Raw genomic sequence first — 13,945 nt, 5'->3', positions numbered from 1 at the left:
AGGGATGTACCCAAATACCAATACATTATTCGGAAAGGCACAAATAATGCAATGGAAACAGATACAGATTCTACGTGTATTGCCCGTTATGAAAAAAGCCATGATTGACACGTCTGTGTGTCAGCCATTATGTTTCTTCAAATCGATTCATATCATTGTGGACGGCCACAAGATAAAAAACAAAATCCATTCTGTTTGCAACATAGGACTTTGATTTCACTAACTAGTCGTTTCATTTACTACACATTATTGAAAAGTGATCGCTATTCTGTAGCCGTCATCAAAGATCTGGGAATAAACAATAAGATTTGAAACTAGGGATATACCTGAATATGAAAATGTTATTCAGAAAAGCACAAATAATGCAATACACATACAGTTTCTAGATCTATCTATCTATCTATCTATCATAAGAAATGCATTGCTTCTTTAGGGTCTTTGATGAAAACAGTGCTTCTGATATAGTATATGTGCAAAATAATTTTCTCCTCCGAATATCTATTCCCTCCATACTGTATGTGGTTCAGAGTGCACCAAATAAGTCTCCTAGCGATGGTCTCCTGAAACCCAACATGGGTGAACAACCCAAACTCTGTACAACATACACTGCTGGCTACAGCCCTTCAGGTAACAATGAGTAGTTAACATATTTGCATATAGAAATTTAAATATAACATCAAGGATTTCTATGATTATTTCTATCAGTTGAGAATGTGATGATGTAACAAACGAGGACCACCACAACTGGGGTTCTAGAACCAGTTCTAGTGTAAACAACAGTGTTATCATTTAAATGACCTGCAATTCCTCTGCATAGAGCACACATTTGATTATTATCAAGAATATCCAAAGCTAAAATATTAACACAAATATTAGGGTTAGGAGAAGTTTTCTAACAGATCTGTTATGTAGGACTAGATGTTGATATCCCTCGATACATACATACTAAAGGCACCGATGAGACTCTGTGGTGTTCAAATGAGCGATGGCATCCTTTGGGTTGTCAAGTGGGCGCCCTCCTTCATGAATGTTTCGCTGATAAGCCCACGACACCTCCAGAGGGTTCAGCAGTGAATCCCAGCGTCCCAGGTTCACTCCCTAGATGCGATCAGCTCATTTGAACGCCCGGGTCGAGTCCTTTCTCTTCATCCACAGCCACTGGCTCCCCTTTTCAGCAGCCCTGGAGAGGTCCTTGATTGCCTGCCGGTGGGTCTTCCCTCGCACTCCCATCTCCCTGAGTAGCCTGGATGTTGAGGTGGCTACGAACCCTCTGCAGCCTACTTCCACTGGGCGTACCTTCGCTGTCCAGCCTTGTTGTTGGGCATCTGCTGCGAGTTCAGTGTACCTCAGCCTCTTCCGCTCGTAGGCCTCCTCCACTGCACCCTCCCAGGGCACAGTGAGCTCGATGATGTAAACGAGCTTGAGCGAGGCTGACCACAGCACAAGGTCTGGTCGCAGGTTGGTGGCTGCGATCTCAGCTGGGAAGCAGAGTTTCTTGTCCAAGTCTGCCAGCAGCTTCCAGTCCCGTGCTCTGCCCAGCTGCCCAGTGTCTGGTCTTATGGTGGTGAGGCTGGCTTGACCCTCGCCCTCCCGAACAAATGGTGCTGGCTGCCACCGGGATGATGGGGGAGGAAGGGCGTTCACACTTGTCCGTTGACTTTCCAGCACTGCTGCAAGACACCTTAGCACCTGGTCGTGCCGCCAGGTGTAACGGCCTTGGGTGAGGCTGGTCTTGCATCCCACTAAGATGTGCTTCAGTGTTGCTGGACTTTGACATAGAGGGCACGTGGGGTCTTCGCCATACCACTGGCTTAGGTTTGCAGGAGAAGGCAGGACATCGTAGGCAGCCCTGATGGTGAAGCTCGCTCTGAATGCCTCCATCTCCCACAGATCTTTCCAGGAGATCTTCCTCTTTTCCACTCCTTCCCATGCCATCCACTGCCCTTGCTTTGACTGCGCCACAGCTTGTGCGCGCCTTCCTGCTTCCTCTTCCCGACGTACCTCCTGGACCACCAGCTTGCGTCTCTGAGATGGATTGGCCTTGCTCCAGGCCGGTGTACTAATCCCGAGGCCAAGACCACTCCTCCCCTCCTGCACTCGGCCCACAATGTCCCTGTGTCTGAGTGCTGCCTTTGCCTGCTCAGTTGCAGCCAATGGGGTCCACTTCCTCCCAGTGGCCAGGATGGGGGCAGCTTGGGCTACAAATGGATCATTCGAATCCAGAAGCATCATCTCCAGTCTGACTTTGGCACACTTGTACTCCTCTGTCAGACTGGAAATGGGCAGGTGTAACATCCCTTTGCCGTAGAGCCCAATGCTGCTGAGGCACCTGGGAAGGCCAAGCCACTTCCTTGCATATGAGTTGACCAGTCTCTCCAGCTTTTCCACCTTTGAGAGAGGAACTTCATAGAGGGTTAGTGGCCACAGGAGACGTGGAAGTAGTCCATACTGCATGCACCAGAGCTTCAGCTTGCCAGGAAGCAGGGTTCTGTCAATGTTCCCCAGGCCGCTGGCTACCTCCTTCCTGAGCTGCTCTACTTGCTCTTTATCTTTGAGGGAGGCATCATACCAACGACCTAGGCTCTTCACAGGCTTCTCGGAGACCGTTGGAATGGGTTCTTTGCCAATGTGGAAGCGGTGGTCTGACAACTTCCCCTTGACAATGGAGATGCTTCTGGACTTGCTCGGCTTGATCTTCATGCGAGCCAACTCAATGTTTTCCTGGAGCTTTCTTAGTAGCCGTACTGTGCAAGCCTTGGTCGTGGTGAGTGTTGTGAGGTCATCCATGTAGGCTCTGATCGGCGGCAGCCTCAGCCCAGGTCTTATTCGCTGTCCGCCAACCACCCATCGAGAGGCCCGAATAATGACCTCCATTGCCATGGTGAAGGCCAGCGGGGAGATGGTGCAGCCGGCCATGATTCCCACTTCCAGATGTTGCCATGCTGTGGTGTACTCTGCTGTGGTCACGCAGAGCTGGACGTCCTGGAAGTAGGCCTTGACAAGGGTTGTGAGAGCTGGTGGGATCCTGAAGTAGTCGAAGGCTGTCCACAGGAGGTTGTGAGGGACTGAGCCAAAGGCATTCGCGAGATCCAGGAACACCACGTGGAGGTCCGTTCCCTCCTTCTTGGCGACCTGGATCTGATGCCAGATGACACTAGCATGTTCGACACACCCTGAGAAGCCTGAGATGCCTGCTTTCTGGATTGACGTGTCAATCAGGTTGTTTCTTTGCAGGTATCCTGCCAGTCTATGAGCGACCACGCTGAAGAAGATTTTTCCCTCGACATTTAGAAGGCTGATCTGCCGGAACTGTCCGATTTCTGTTGAGTCCTTTTCCTTGGGGATAAGGATCCCTCCGGCTCTCCGCCAGGACGTTGGTATCGCCTTCTTTTGCCACACAACTTTCATCAGCTTCCAGAGGAATCTCAGGACATCTGGTGCGTTTTTGTAGAGCCTGTATGGAACTCCGTTGGGACCTGGAGCTGACGCGGCCCTTGCTCTACGCACAGTGTTGTCTACTTCACTCCACCTGGGTGGACTGATATCTAGTTCGTGCTCTGGTGGATTGACTGGTGGCATGTCAGGTGGGAGCGTGACCTCTTCCTGGTGTCGGTCATCTGTGCAGCCCTTTTTCAGATGTTCTTCCAGGTGGGCCTTTGCCACAGAGAGACTTCCGCTCTTCTCCTTTGTGAAGAGAGTCTTCACAAATTTGAAAGGATCTTTGTAGAAGCGTGATCTTGTTTGCTCCTTCCTTCTGCGCCTCTTCAGGAGGTTTTCAGCTCTCCTCAGTGTTGCAAGCCTGCTCTTAATCTCTTCCTGCAGCAGGTTTATTCCCTCCTTCTCCTCCTCTGTGGCCTTCCTCCATTGCTTCTTCAGCTGCCTCCTCTCCTTGACTAGTCGGTCTATTTCTGTCTGCCTTCTGGACTTGGTGGGAATTGACTGAGTAGATCGTTTGCCTTCGACCACTCCGAACTGTTCCACTCCATAGGCATAGATGAGGTTGCCCATTCTCTCCAACTTCTTCATGGTGGTGCCTCTGATCCCTTCTAGGATGTTGCAGAGATCAGTGTTGACCTCCTTCCACAGCGTCTTGTTGCAGGACTTTGGCCACTTGACTAATGGCCTTCGCCCCTGGATCTTCTTCTCTGCTGGTGGTCGTGATGTGTTGGATTCAGGTTGCTCTCCTGTGCCTTGTTCTTCCTCCTCTGGGACAGGGGTGTTGATGTCCTGCAGACTGTGGTGTGTGTCCTGCTGCTGAACTTCAGTCGACTGACTCGGCCTGCTTCTCAAAAAGTAGCTGTCGATGCGACTTCCCTGTTGACCCTTCTTTAGGCACCCTTTCTTGCCCTGGTGTATCTTCAGGCCATGGGTGGAAGTAACCTTTGTCCAACCACATACGCAGTTCTGGAGCGTGTGTCCTGCTGTAGCTGTCGGAGCCTCAGGTATGCTGATCATCAATCTCGTAGTCTGTTCCGTTCCTGTGTTCGTTACCGGGTTGTCTGCCGATGAGCCATCTTCCGCCCCCGCTCTCGCAGGCTCAGGGGGTATTTTCTTCTTAGAATTTTTCGTAGCCAAGTTTGGGTGGGACCCATACACTGTTCGTGCTGGATCCCGCCGCCACGGGTAGCTAGCCCATGGCGGCCCCGTTGGGGTCTATTCCCTCCTGTCAGCTGTCTTTCCATGCTGTCGCAAGGTCTTTCCCTTGTTGCCAGCTGCACTTTCACAGCAGTCACTGGTTCACCAGATGATCAGATCTGTTATGTAGGACTAGATGTTGATATCCCTCGATACATACATACTAAAGGCACCGATGAGACTCTGTGGTGTTCAAATGAGCGATGGCATCCTTTGGGTTGTCAAGTGGGCGCCCTCCTTCATGAATGTTTCGCTGATAAGCCCACGACACCTCCAGAGGGTTCAGCAGTGAATCCCAGCGTCCCAGGTTCACTCCCTAGATGCGATCAGCTCATTTGAACGCCCGGGTCGAGTCCTTTCTCTTCATCCACAGCCACTGGCTCCCCTTTTCAGCAGCCCTGGAGAGGTCCTTGATTGCCTGCCGGTGGGTCTTCCCTCGCACTCCCATCTCCCTGAGTAGCCTGGATGTTGAGGTGGCTACGAACCCTCTGCAGCCTACTTCCACTGGGCGTACCTTCGCTGTCCAGCCTTGTTGTTGGGCATCTGCTGCGAGTTCAGTGTACCTCAGCCTCTTCCGCTCGTAGGCCTCCTCCACTGCACCCTCCCAGGGCACAGTGAGCTCGATGATGTAAACGAGCTTGAGCGAGGCTGACCACAGCACAAGGTCTGGTCGCAGGTTGGTGGCTGCGATCTCAGCTGGGAAGCAGAGTTTCTTGTCCAAGTCTGCCAGCAGCTTCCAGTCCCGTGCTCTGCCCAGCTGCCCAGTGTCTGGTCTTATGGTGGTGAGGCTGGCTTGACCCTCGCCCTCCCGAACAAATGGTGCTGGCTGCCACCGGGATGATGGGGGAGGAAGGGCGTTCACACTTGTCCGTTGACTTTCCAGCACTGCTGCAAGACACCTTAGCACCTGGTCGTGCCGCCAGGTGTAACGGCCTTGGGTGAGGCTGGTCTTGCATCCCACTAAGATGTGCTTCAGTGTTGCTGGACTTTGACATAGAGGGCACGTGGGGTCTTCGCCATACCACTGGCTTAGGTTTGCAGGAGAAGGCAGGACATCGTAGGCAGCCCTGATGGTGAAGCTCGCTCTGAATGCCTCCATCTCCCACAGATCTTTCCAGGAGATCTTCCTCTTTTCCACTCCTTCCCATGCCATCCACTGCCCTTGCTTTGACTGCGCCACAGCTTGTGCGCGCCTTCCTGCTTCCTCTTCCCGACGTACCTCCTGGACCACCAGCTTGCGTCTCTGAGATGGATTGGCCTTGCTCCAGGCCGGTGTACTAATCCCGAGGCCAAGACCACTCCTCCCCTCCTGCACTCGGCCCACAATGTCCCTGTGTCTGAGTGCTGCCTTTGCCTGCTCAGTTGCAGCCAATGGGGTCCACTTCCTCCCAGTGGCCAGGATGGGGGCAGCTTGGGCTACAAATGGATCATTCGAATCCAGAAGCATCATCTCCAGTCTGACTTTGGCACACTTGTACTCCTCTGTCAGACTGGAAATGGGCAGGTGTAACATCCCTTTGCCGTAGAGCCCAATGCTGCTGAGGCACCTGGGAAGGCCAAGCCACTTCCTTGCATATGAGTTGACCAGTCTCTCCAGCTTTTCCACCTTTGAGAGAGGAACTTCATAGAGGGTTAGTGGCCACAGGAGACGTGGAAGTAGTCCATACTGCATGCACCAGAGCTTCAGCTTGCCAGGAAGCAGGGTTCTGTCAATGTTCCCCAGGCCGCTGGCTACCTCCTTCCTGAGCTGCTCTACTTGCTCTTTATCTTTGAGGGAGGCATCATACCAACGACCTAGGCTCTTCACAGGCTTCTCGGAGACCGTTGGAATGGGTTCTTTGCCAATGTGGAAGCGGTGGTCTGACAACTTCCCCTTGACAATGGAGATGCTTCTGGACTTGCTCGGCTTGATCTTCATGCGAGCCAACTCAATGTTTTCCTGGAGCTTTCTTAGTAGCCGTACTGTGCAAGCCTTGGTCGTGGTGAGTGTTGTGAGGTCATCCATGTAGGCTCTGATCGGCGGCAGCCTCAGCCCAGGTCTTATTCGCTGTCCGCCAACCACCCATCGAGAGGCCCGAATAATGACCTCCATTGCCATGGTGAAGGCCAGCGGGGAGATGGTGCAGCCGGCCATGATTCCCACTTCCAGATGTTGCCATGCTGTGGTGTACTCTGCTGTGGTCACGCAGAGCTGGACGTCCTGGAAGTAGGCCTTGACAAGGGTTGTGAGAGCTGGTGGGATCCTGAAGTAGTCGAAGGCTGTCCACAGGAGGTTGTGAGGGACTGAGCCAAAGGCATTCGCGAGATCCAGGAACACCACGTGGAGGTCCGTTCCCTCCTTCTTGGCGACCTGGATCTGATGCCAGATGACACTAGCATGTTCGACACACCCTGAGAAGCCTGAGATGCCTGCTTTCTGGATTGACGTGTCAATCAGGTTGTTTCTTTGCAGGTATCCTGCCAGTCTATGAGCGACCACGCTGAAGAAGATTTTTCCCTCGACATTTAGAAGGCTGATCTGCCGGAACTGTCCGATTTCTGTTGAGTCCTTTTCCTTGGGGATAAGGATCCCTCCGGCTCTCCGCCAGGACGTTGGTATCGCCTTCTTTTGCCACACAACTTTCATCAGCTTCCAGAGGAATCTCAGGACATCTGGTGCGTTTTTGTAGAGCCTGTATGGAACTCCGTTGGGACCTGGAGCTGACGCGGCCCTTGCTCTACGCACAGTGTTGTCTACTTCACTCCACCTGGGTGGACTGATATCTAGTTCGTGCTCTGGTGGATTGACTGGTGGCATGTCAGGTGGGAGCGTGACCTCTTCCTGGTGTCGGTCATCTGTGCAGCCCTTTTTCAGATGTTCTTCCAGGTGGGCCTTTGCCACAGAGAGACTTCCGCTCTTCTCCTTTGTGAAGAGAGTCTTCACAAATTTGAAAGGATCTTTGTAGAAGCGTGATCTTGTTTGCTCCTTCCTTCTGCGCCTCTTCAGGAGGTTTTCAGCTCTCCTCAGTGTTGCAAGCCTGCTCTTAATCTCTTCCTGCAGCAGGTTTATTCCCTCCTTCTCCTCCTCTGTGGCCTTCCTCCATTGCTTCTTCAGCTGCCTCCTCTCCTTGACTAGTCGGTCTATTTCTGTCTGCCTTCTGGACTTGGTGGGAATTGACTGAGTAGATCGTTTGCCTTCGACCACTCCGATATAACTAAATATGGCCTGTATGTTGTATGTTGGAGATCTCCACCAGGATACCACTGAGACAATGTTGGATGAGAAATTCAGCTCTGCAGGTGCAACTACCATCCGAGTGTGCAGGGACAAGATCACCCAACGATCCTTGGGGTATGCCTATGTCAACTTTCAACAGCACGCTGATGCAGAGCTTGCTCTGGAAACGATGAACTTTGATGACCTCCAAGGAAGACCTATGCGCATCATGTGGTTTCAGCTTGACCCTTCACTGAGGAAGAGTGGGGTAGGCAATGTTTTCCTCAAGAACTTGGAGGAATCTATTGACAGCCAGGCCCTCTACGACACGTTTTCTACATTTGGAAAGGTCCTTTCCTGTAAGGTGGTTTGTGATGAGAATGGCCAATCTAAAGGCCATGCCTATGTGCAATATGAGTGCCAGGAGGCTGCTGAGAGAGCCATTAAGAGGCTGAATGGCATGCTGTTCAATGACAAACCAGTGTTTATTGGACACTTCAAATCTAACAAAGAACGAGAGGCTGAACATGGAGCCAGGGCCAGAGAGTTCACCAATGTGTACATAAAAAACCATGGCAAGGATATGGATGACCAAAAACTGAAGGAAAAGTTTGAAATATATGGACCAACCCTGAGAGTCCGGGTCATGACTGATGTCAAGGGTCAGTCCAGGGGTTTCGGTTTTGTTTGCTTCGAAAGGCATGAGGACGCCCAGAAGGCTGTCGACGACATGAATGGTCAGAACATCGACGGGAGAAAGGTCTACGTGGGCCGTGCCCAGAAGAGAAGAGAGCGCCTGACCGCGCTGAAGCTCCGGTTTAAACACATGAAGCATGAGCGTATGACCAGATACCAGGTTTGTGGCCTCCAGTTCTCTGATACTAACACAGAAGTTGATACTATTTACACATAGTTATTGTTGATGTATTTGAGGTATGAAAAACATCTCACTAAACAGGTTTTTTCGCTTACCAGGGTGTCAATCTGTACGTGAAGAACCTGGATGATGGCTGGGACGATGAGCGTCTGCACCAAGCGTTCTCCTCCTTCGGAACGATCACCAGTGCGAAGGTGATGATGGAAGGTCAACGCAGCAAGGGCTTCGGCTTCGTGCGCTTCTCCTCCCCCGAGGACGCCACCAAGGCCATGACTGAGATGAACGGCCGCGTCGTGGCCAACAAGCCGTTGTATGTGGCCCTGGCCCGGAGCAGGAAGGACCGCCAAGCACACCAACAGGCGTTTATCACAGAAGAGTACAGTGTCTGCGGCATGCCCGACCTAGTCATCGACCCCTACCAGCCTGCTCCACCGTCTGGATACGTCATGGCTCCCGTTCCACAGCCCCAGACCTGTGGTGGTACTACCTACTACCTCACCAACCAGCTGGATCAACTGAGACCTCCTCCTGGCTGGGCCACCCAGAGTGTGCAACCACAGTACTTCCAGAACATGCCCTCCTACATCATGCCTCACTACCCACAGCAGCACATGGCTCCTCCCCAGCTCCAGGTCCCCATGCAGCAGCAGCAGCAGCCTGCTTCGCTGACTGCCTCCATGCTGGCCGCCACTCCTCCTGAGGAGCGGAAACAGCTGCTGGGTGAGTCTACTTTACGATCTTTAGATCCCCCATTAGCTATACTGTATAATAACTGTTACTGATTTGTTTGATTCTCCATCCCTCCAGGTGAGCATCTCTTCCTACTTATCAAGGAAACTCACCCCAGTCTAGCTGCCAAGGTCACAGGGATGCTGCTGGAGATGGACAACGAAGAACTTCTCTACATGCTGGAGGCTCCAGAGTTCCTGAGCTCCAAGGTGGATGCAGCGGTCGCTGCGCTGCAGGCACACTGGGCTAAGGGCTGCACAGAAGTCTGACCCCCAACCAGCTTGAGTTCAATGAGACTAAGACAAGGGATGGAAATCCAGACATTTAAAACCTACTCCTACAACATTTAAAAATATTTTAACATAGAACAGCTCTTGCTATATTTTTAAATATTACAGTATTAATAAATTATTTCATTACCAAATGAACAAAATGTACTCTGCTATGTCTGAGTGTCCTTTACTGTGTCAGTGATCAGAATATCAACAGTGTGGTCCTGTAGAGAGAGACTTGATAGCTCTGCATTTTGGATTGTACATTTTGGAAAGTCATTAAATACCGCTGACTGTGATCAATTCTCAAACTATCTTCAGAGGCCAATACATCTCTGTGCTTCTAGATCTGGGCCAAACAAGAACATTTGAGATCAGCAAGATTTGTTTACCTCTATTTGATTAATCTCATTTTGGAAAACTAAGTAAGAGCTTTTATTCAAGTGCAGTGGGTTCATTTATTATACAGTATACAATCGTTCAATCATTTGTTATACACTATTAAAAAATCCATTCTGTTTGCAACATAGGACTTTGATTTCACTAACTAGTCGTTTCATTTACTACACATTATTGAAAAGGGATCGCTATTCTGTAGCCGTCATCAAACATCAAAACATCTCTGTGTTTATAGATCTGGGAACAAACAATACGATTTGAAACTAGGGATGTACCTGAATACGAAAATGTTATTCAGAAAAGCATAAATAATGCAATACACATACAGTTTCTAGTTGCTCATTATTATTCTGAAAAAATGTCAATATTGACATCAACGCAATCAGTCATTATGTTTCTTAAATCAATTCATATAATTGTGGATGGCCACAAGATAAAAATGCCCATTATGTTTGCGATATATGAGTTTGATTTCACTAACTAGTCATTTAATTCACTACACATTATTGACAGAGTCAGCGCAGAGCAGGCAGCGAGAACAAATTCCACCGGCTTTGGTCGTGTGACTAATAAACTATCTATCTATCTATCTATCTATCATAAGAAATGCATTGCTTCTTTAGGGTCTTTGATGAAAACAGTGCTTCTGATATATATAGTATATATGTGCAAAATACTTTTCTCCTCCGAATATCTATTCCCTCCATACTGTATGTGGTTCAGAGTGCACCAAATACATCTCCTAGCGAAGGTCTCCTGAACCCCAACATGGGAGAAAAACCCAAACTCTGTACAACATACACTGCTGGCTACAGCCCTTCAGGTAACAATGAGTAGTTAACATATTTGCATATAGAAATGCAGATATTACATCAAGGATTTATATGGTTACATAGAAACAGTTCACAGTTGAGAATGTGATGATGTAACAAACGAGGACCACCACAACTGGGGTTCTAGAACCAGTTCTAGTGTAAACAACAGTGTTATCATTTAAATGACCTGCAATTCCTCTGCATAGAGCACACATTTGATTATTATCAAGAATATCCAAAGCTAAAATATTAACACAAATATTAGGGTTAGGAGAAGTTTTCTAACATAACTAAATATGGCCTGTATGTTGTATGTTGGAGATCTCCACCAGGATACCACTGAGACAATGTTGCATGAGAAATTCAGCTCTGCAGGTGCAACTACCATCCGAGTGTGCAGGGACAAGATCACCCAACGATCCTTGGGGTATGCCTATGTCAACTTTCAACAGCACGCTGATGCAGAGCTTGCTCTGGAAACGATGAACTTTGATGACCTCCAAGGAAGACCTATGCGCATCATGTGGTTTCAGCTTGACCCTTCACTGAGGAAGAGTGGGGTAGGCAATGTTTTCCTCAAGAACTTGGAGGAATCTATTGACAGCCAGGCCCTCTACGACACGTTTTCTACATTTGGAAAGGTCCTTTCCTGTAAGGTGGTTTGTGATGAGAATGGCCAATCTAAAGGCCATGCCTATGTGCAATATGAGTGCCAGGAGGCTGCTGAGAGAGCCATTAAGAGGCTGAATGGCATGCTGTTCAATGACAAACCAGTGTTTATTGGACACTTCAAATCTAACAAAGAACGAGAGGCTGAACATGGAGCCAGGGCCAGAGAGTTCACCAATGTGTACATAAAAAACCATGGCAAGGATATGGATGACCAAAAACTGAAGGAAAAGTTTGAAATATATGGACCAACCCTGAGAGTCCGGGTCATGACTGATGTCAAGGGTCAGTCCAGGGGTTTCGGTTTTGTTTGCTTCGAAAGGCATGAGGACGCCCAGAAGGCTGTCGACGACATGAATGGTCAGAACATCGACGGGAGAAAGGTCTACGTGGGCCGTGCCCAGAAGAGAAGAGAGCGCCAGACCGCGCTGAAGCACCGGTTTGAACACATGAAGCATGAGCGTATGACCAGATACCAGGTTTGTGGCCTCCAGTTCTCTGATACTAACACAGAAGTTGATACTATTTACACATAGTTATTGTTGATGTATTTGAGGTATGAAAAACATCTCACTAAACAGGTTTTTTCGCTTACCAGGGTGTCAATCTGTACGTGAAGAACCTGGATGATGGCTGGGACGATGAGCGTCTGCACCGAGCGTTCTCCTCCTTCGGAACGATCACCAGTGCGAAGGTGATGATGGAAGGTCAACGCAGCAAGGGCTTCGGCTTCGTGCGCTTCTCCTCCCCCGAGGACGCCACCAAGGCCATGACTGAGATGAACGGCCGCGTCGTGGCCAACAAGCCGTTGTATGTGGCCCTGGCCCGGAGCAGGAAGGACCGCCAAGCACACCAACAGGCGTTTATCACAGAAGAGTACAGTGTCTGCGGCATGCCCGACCTAGTCATCGACCCCTACCAGCCTGCTCCACCGTCTGGATACGTCATGGCTCCCGTTCCACAGCCCCAGACCTGTGGTGGTACTACCTACTACCTCACCAACCAGCTGGATCAACTGAGACCTCCTCCTGGCTGGGCCACCCAGAGTGTGCAACCTCAGTACTTCCAGAACATGCCCTCCTACATCATGCCTCACTACCCACAGCAGCACATGGCTCCTCCCCAGCTCCAGGTCCCCATGCAGCAGCAGCAGCAGCAGCCTGCTTCGCTGACTGCCTCCATGCTGGCCGCCACTCCTCCTGAGGAGCGGAAACAGCTGCTGGGTGAGTCTACTTTACGATCTTTAGATCCCCCATTAGCTATACTGTATAATAACTGTTACTGATTTGTTTGATTCTCCATCCCTCCAGGTGAGCATCTCTTCCAACTTATCAAGGAAACTCACCCCAGTCTAGCTGGCAAGGTCACAGGGATGCTGCTGGAGATGGACAACGAAGAACTTCTCTACATGCTGGAGGCTCCAGAGTTCCTGAGCTCCAAGGTGGATGCAGCGGTCGCTGCGCTGCAGGCACACTGGTCCCAGGTCCCCATGCAGCAGCAGCAGCCTGCTTCGCTGACTGCCTCCATGCTGGCCGCCACTCCTCCTGAGGAGCGGAAACAGCTGCTGGGTGAGTCTACTTTACGATCTTTAGATCCCCCATTAGCTATACTGTATAATAACTGTTACTGATTTGTTTGATTCTCCATCCCTCCAGGTGAGCATCTCTTCCAACTTATCAAGGAAACTCACCCCAGTCTAGCTGCCAAGGTCACAGGGATGCTGCTGGAGATGGACAACGAAGAACTTCTCTACATGCTGGAGGCTCCAGAGTTCCTGAGCTCCAAGGTGGATGCAGCGGTCGCTGCGCTGCAGGCACACTGGTCCCAGGTCCCCATGCAGCAGCAGCAGCAGCCTGCTTCGCTGACTGCCTCCATGCTGGCCGCCACTCCTCCTGAGGAGCGGAAACAGCTGCTGGGTGAGTCTACTTTACGATCTTTAGATCCCCCATTAGCTATACTGTATAATAACTGTTACTGATTTGTTTGATTCTCCATCCCTCCAGGTGAGCATCTCTTCCAACTTATCAAGGAAACTCACCCCAGTCTAGCTGCCAAGGTCACAGGGATGCTGCTGGAGATGGACAACGAAGAACTTCTCTACATGCTGGAGGCTCCAGAGTTCCTGAGCTCCAAGGTGGATGCAGCGGTCGCTGCGCTGCAGGCACACTGGTCCCAGGTCCCCATGCAGCAGCAGCCTGCTTCGCTGACTGCCTCCATGCTGGCCGCCACTCCTCCTGAGGAGCGGAAACAGCTGCTGGGTGAGTCTACTTTACGATCTTTAGATCCCCCATTAGCTATACTGTATAATAACTGTTACTGATTTGTTTGATTCTCCATCCCTCCAGGTGAGCAT

The 13,945-nt window shown here is 50.3% G+C and overlaps 2 protein-coding genes across 2 annotated transcripts; both read left to right on the top strand.

Annotated features, from left to right (window-relative positions):
• Positions 1 to 7,886: 7,886 nt before the first annotated feature.
• On the top strand, positions 7,887 to 8,744 carry LOC308168987 (polyadenylate-binding protein 1A-like; the record flags this gene model as incomplete). Its single annotated transcript, XM_080543625.1, has 1 exon — positions 7,887 to 8,744. One exon carries the CDS (start codon positions 7,887 to 7,889, stop codon positions 8,742 to 8,744), a length of 858 nt encoding a protein of 285 aa, XP_080399751.1.
• A 2,526-nt stretch (positions 8,745 to 11,270) lies between these two features.
• On the top strand, positions 11,271 to 12,128 carry LOC308168986 (polyadenylate-binding protein 1A-like; the record flags this gene model as incomplete). Its single annotated transcript, XM_080543624.1, has 1 exon — positions 11,271 to 12,128. The coding sequence occupies one exon, from the start codon at positions 11,271 to 11,273 to the stop codon at positions 12,126 to 12,128; it is 858 nt and encodes a 285-aa protein (XP_080399750.1).
• Positions 12,129 to 13,945: the final 1,817 nt, after the last annotated feature.

Source organism: Nansenia antarctica, assembly GCF_963989245.1.
Source record: "Nansenia antarctica genome assembly, chromosome: 12".
NCBI classification, from domain to species: domain Eukaryota; kingdom Metazoa; phylum Chordata; class Actinopteri; order Argentiniformes; family Microstomatidae; genus Nansenia; species Nansenia antarctica.
This window is presented reverse-complemented; position numbering and strand designations above follow the sequence as displayed.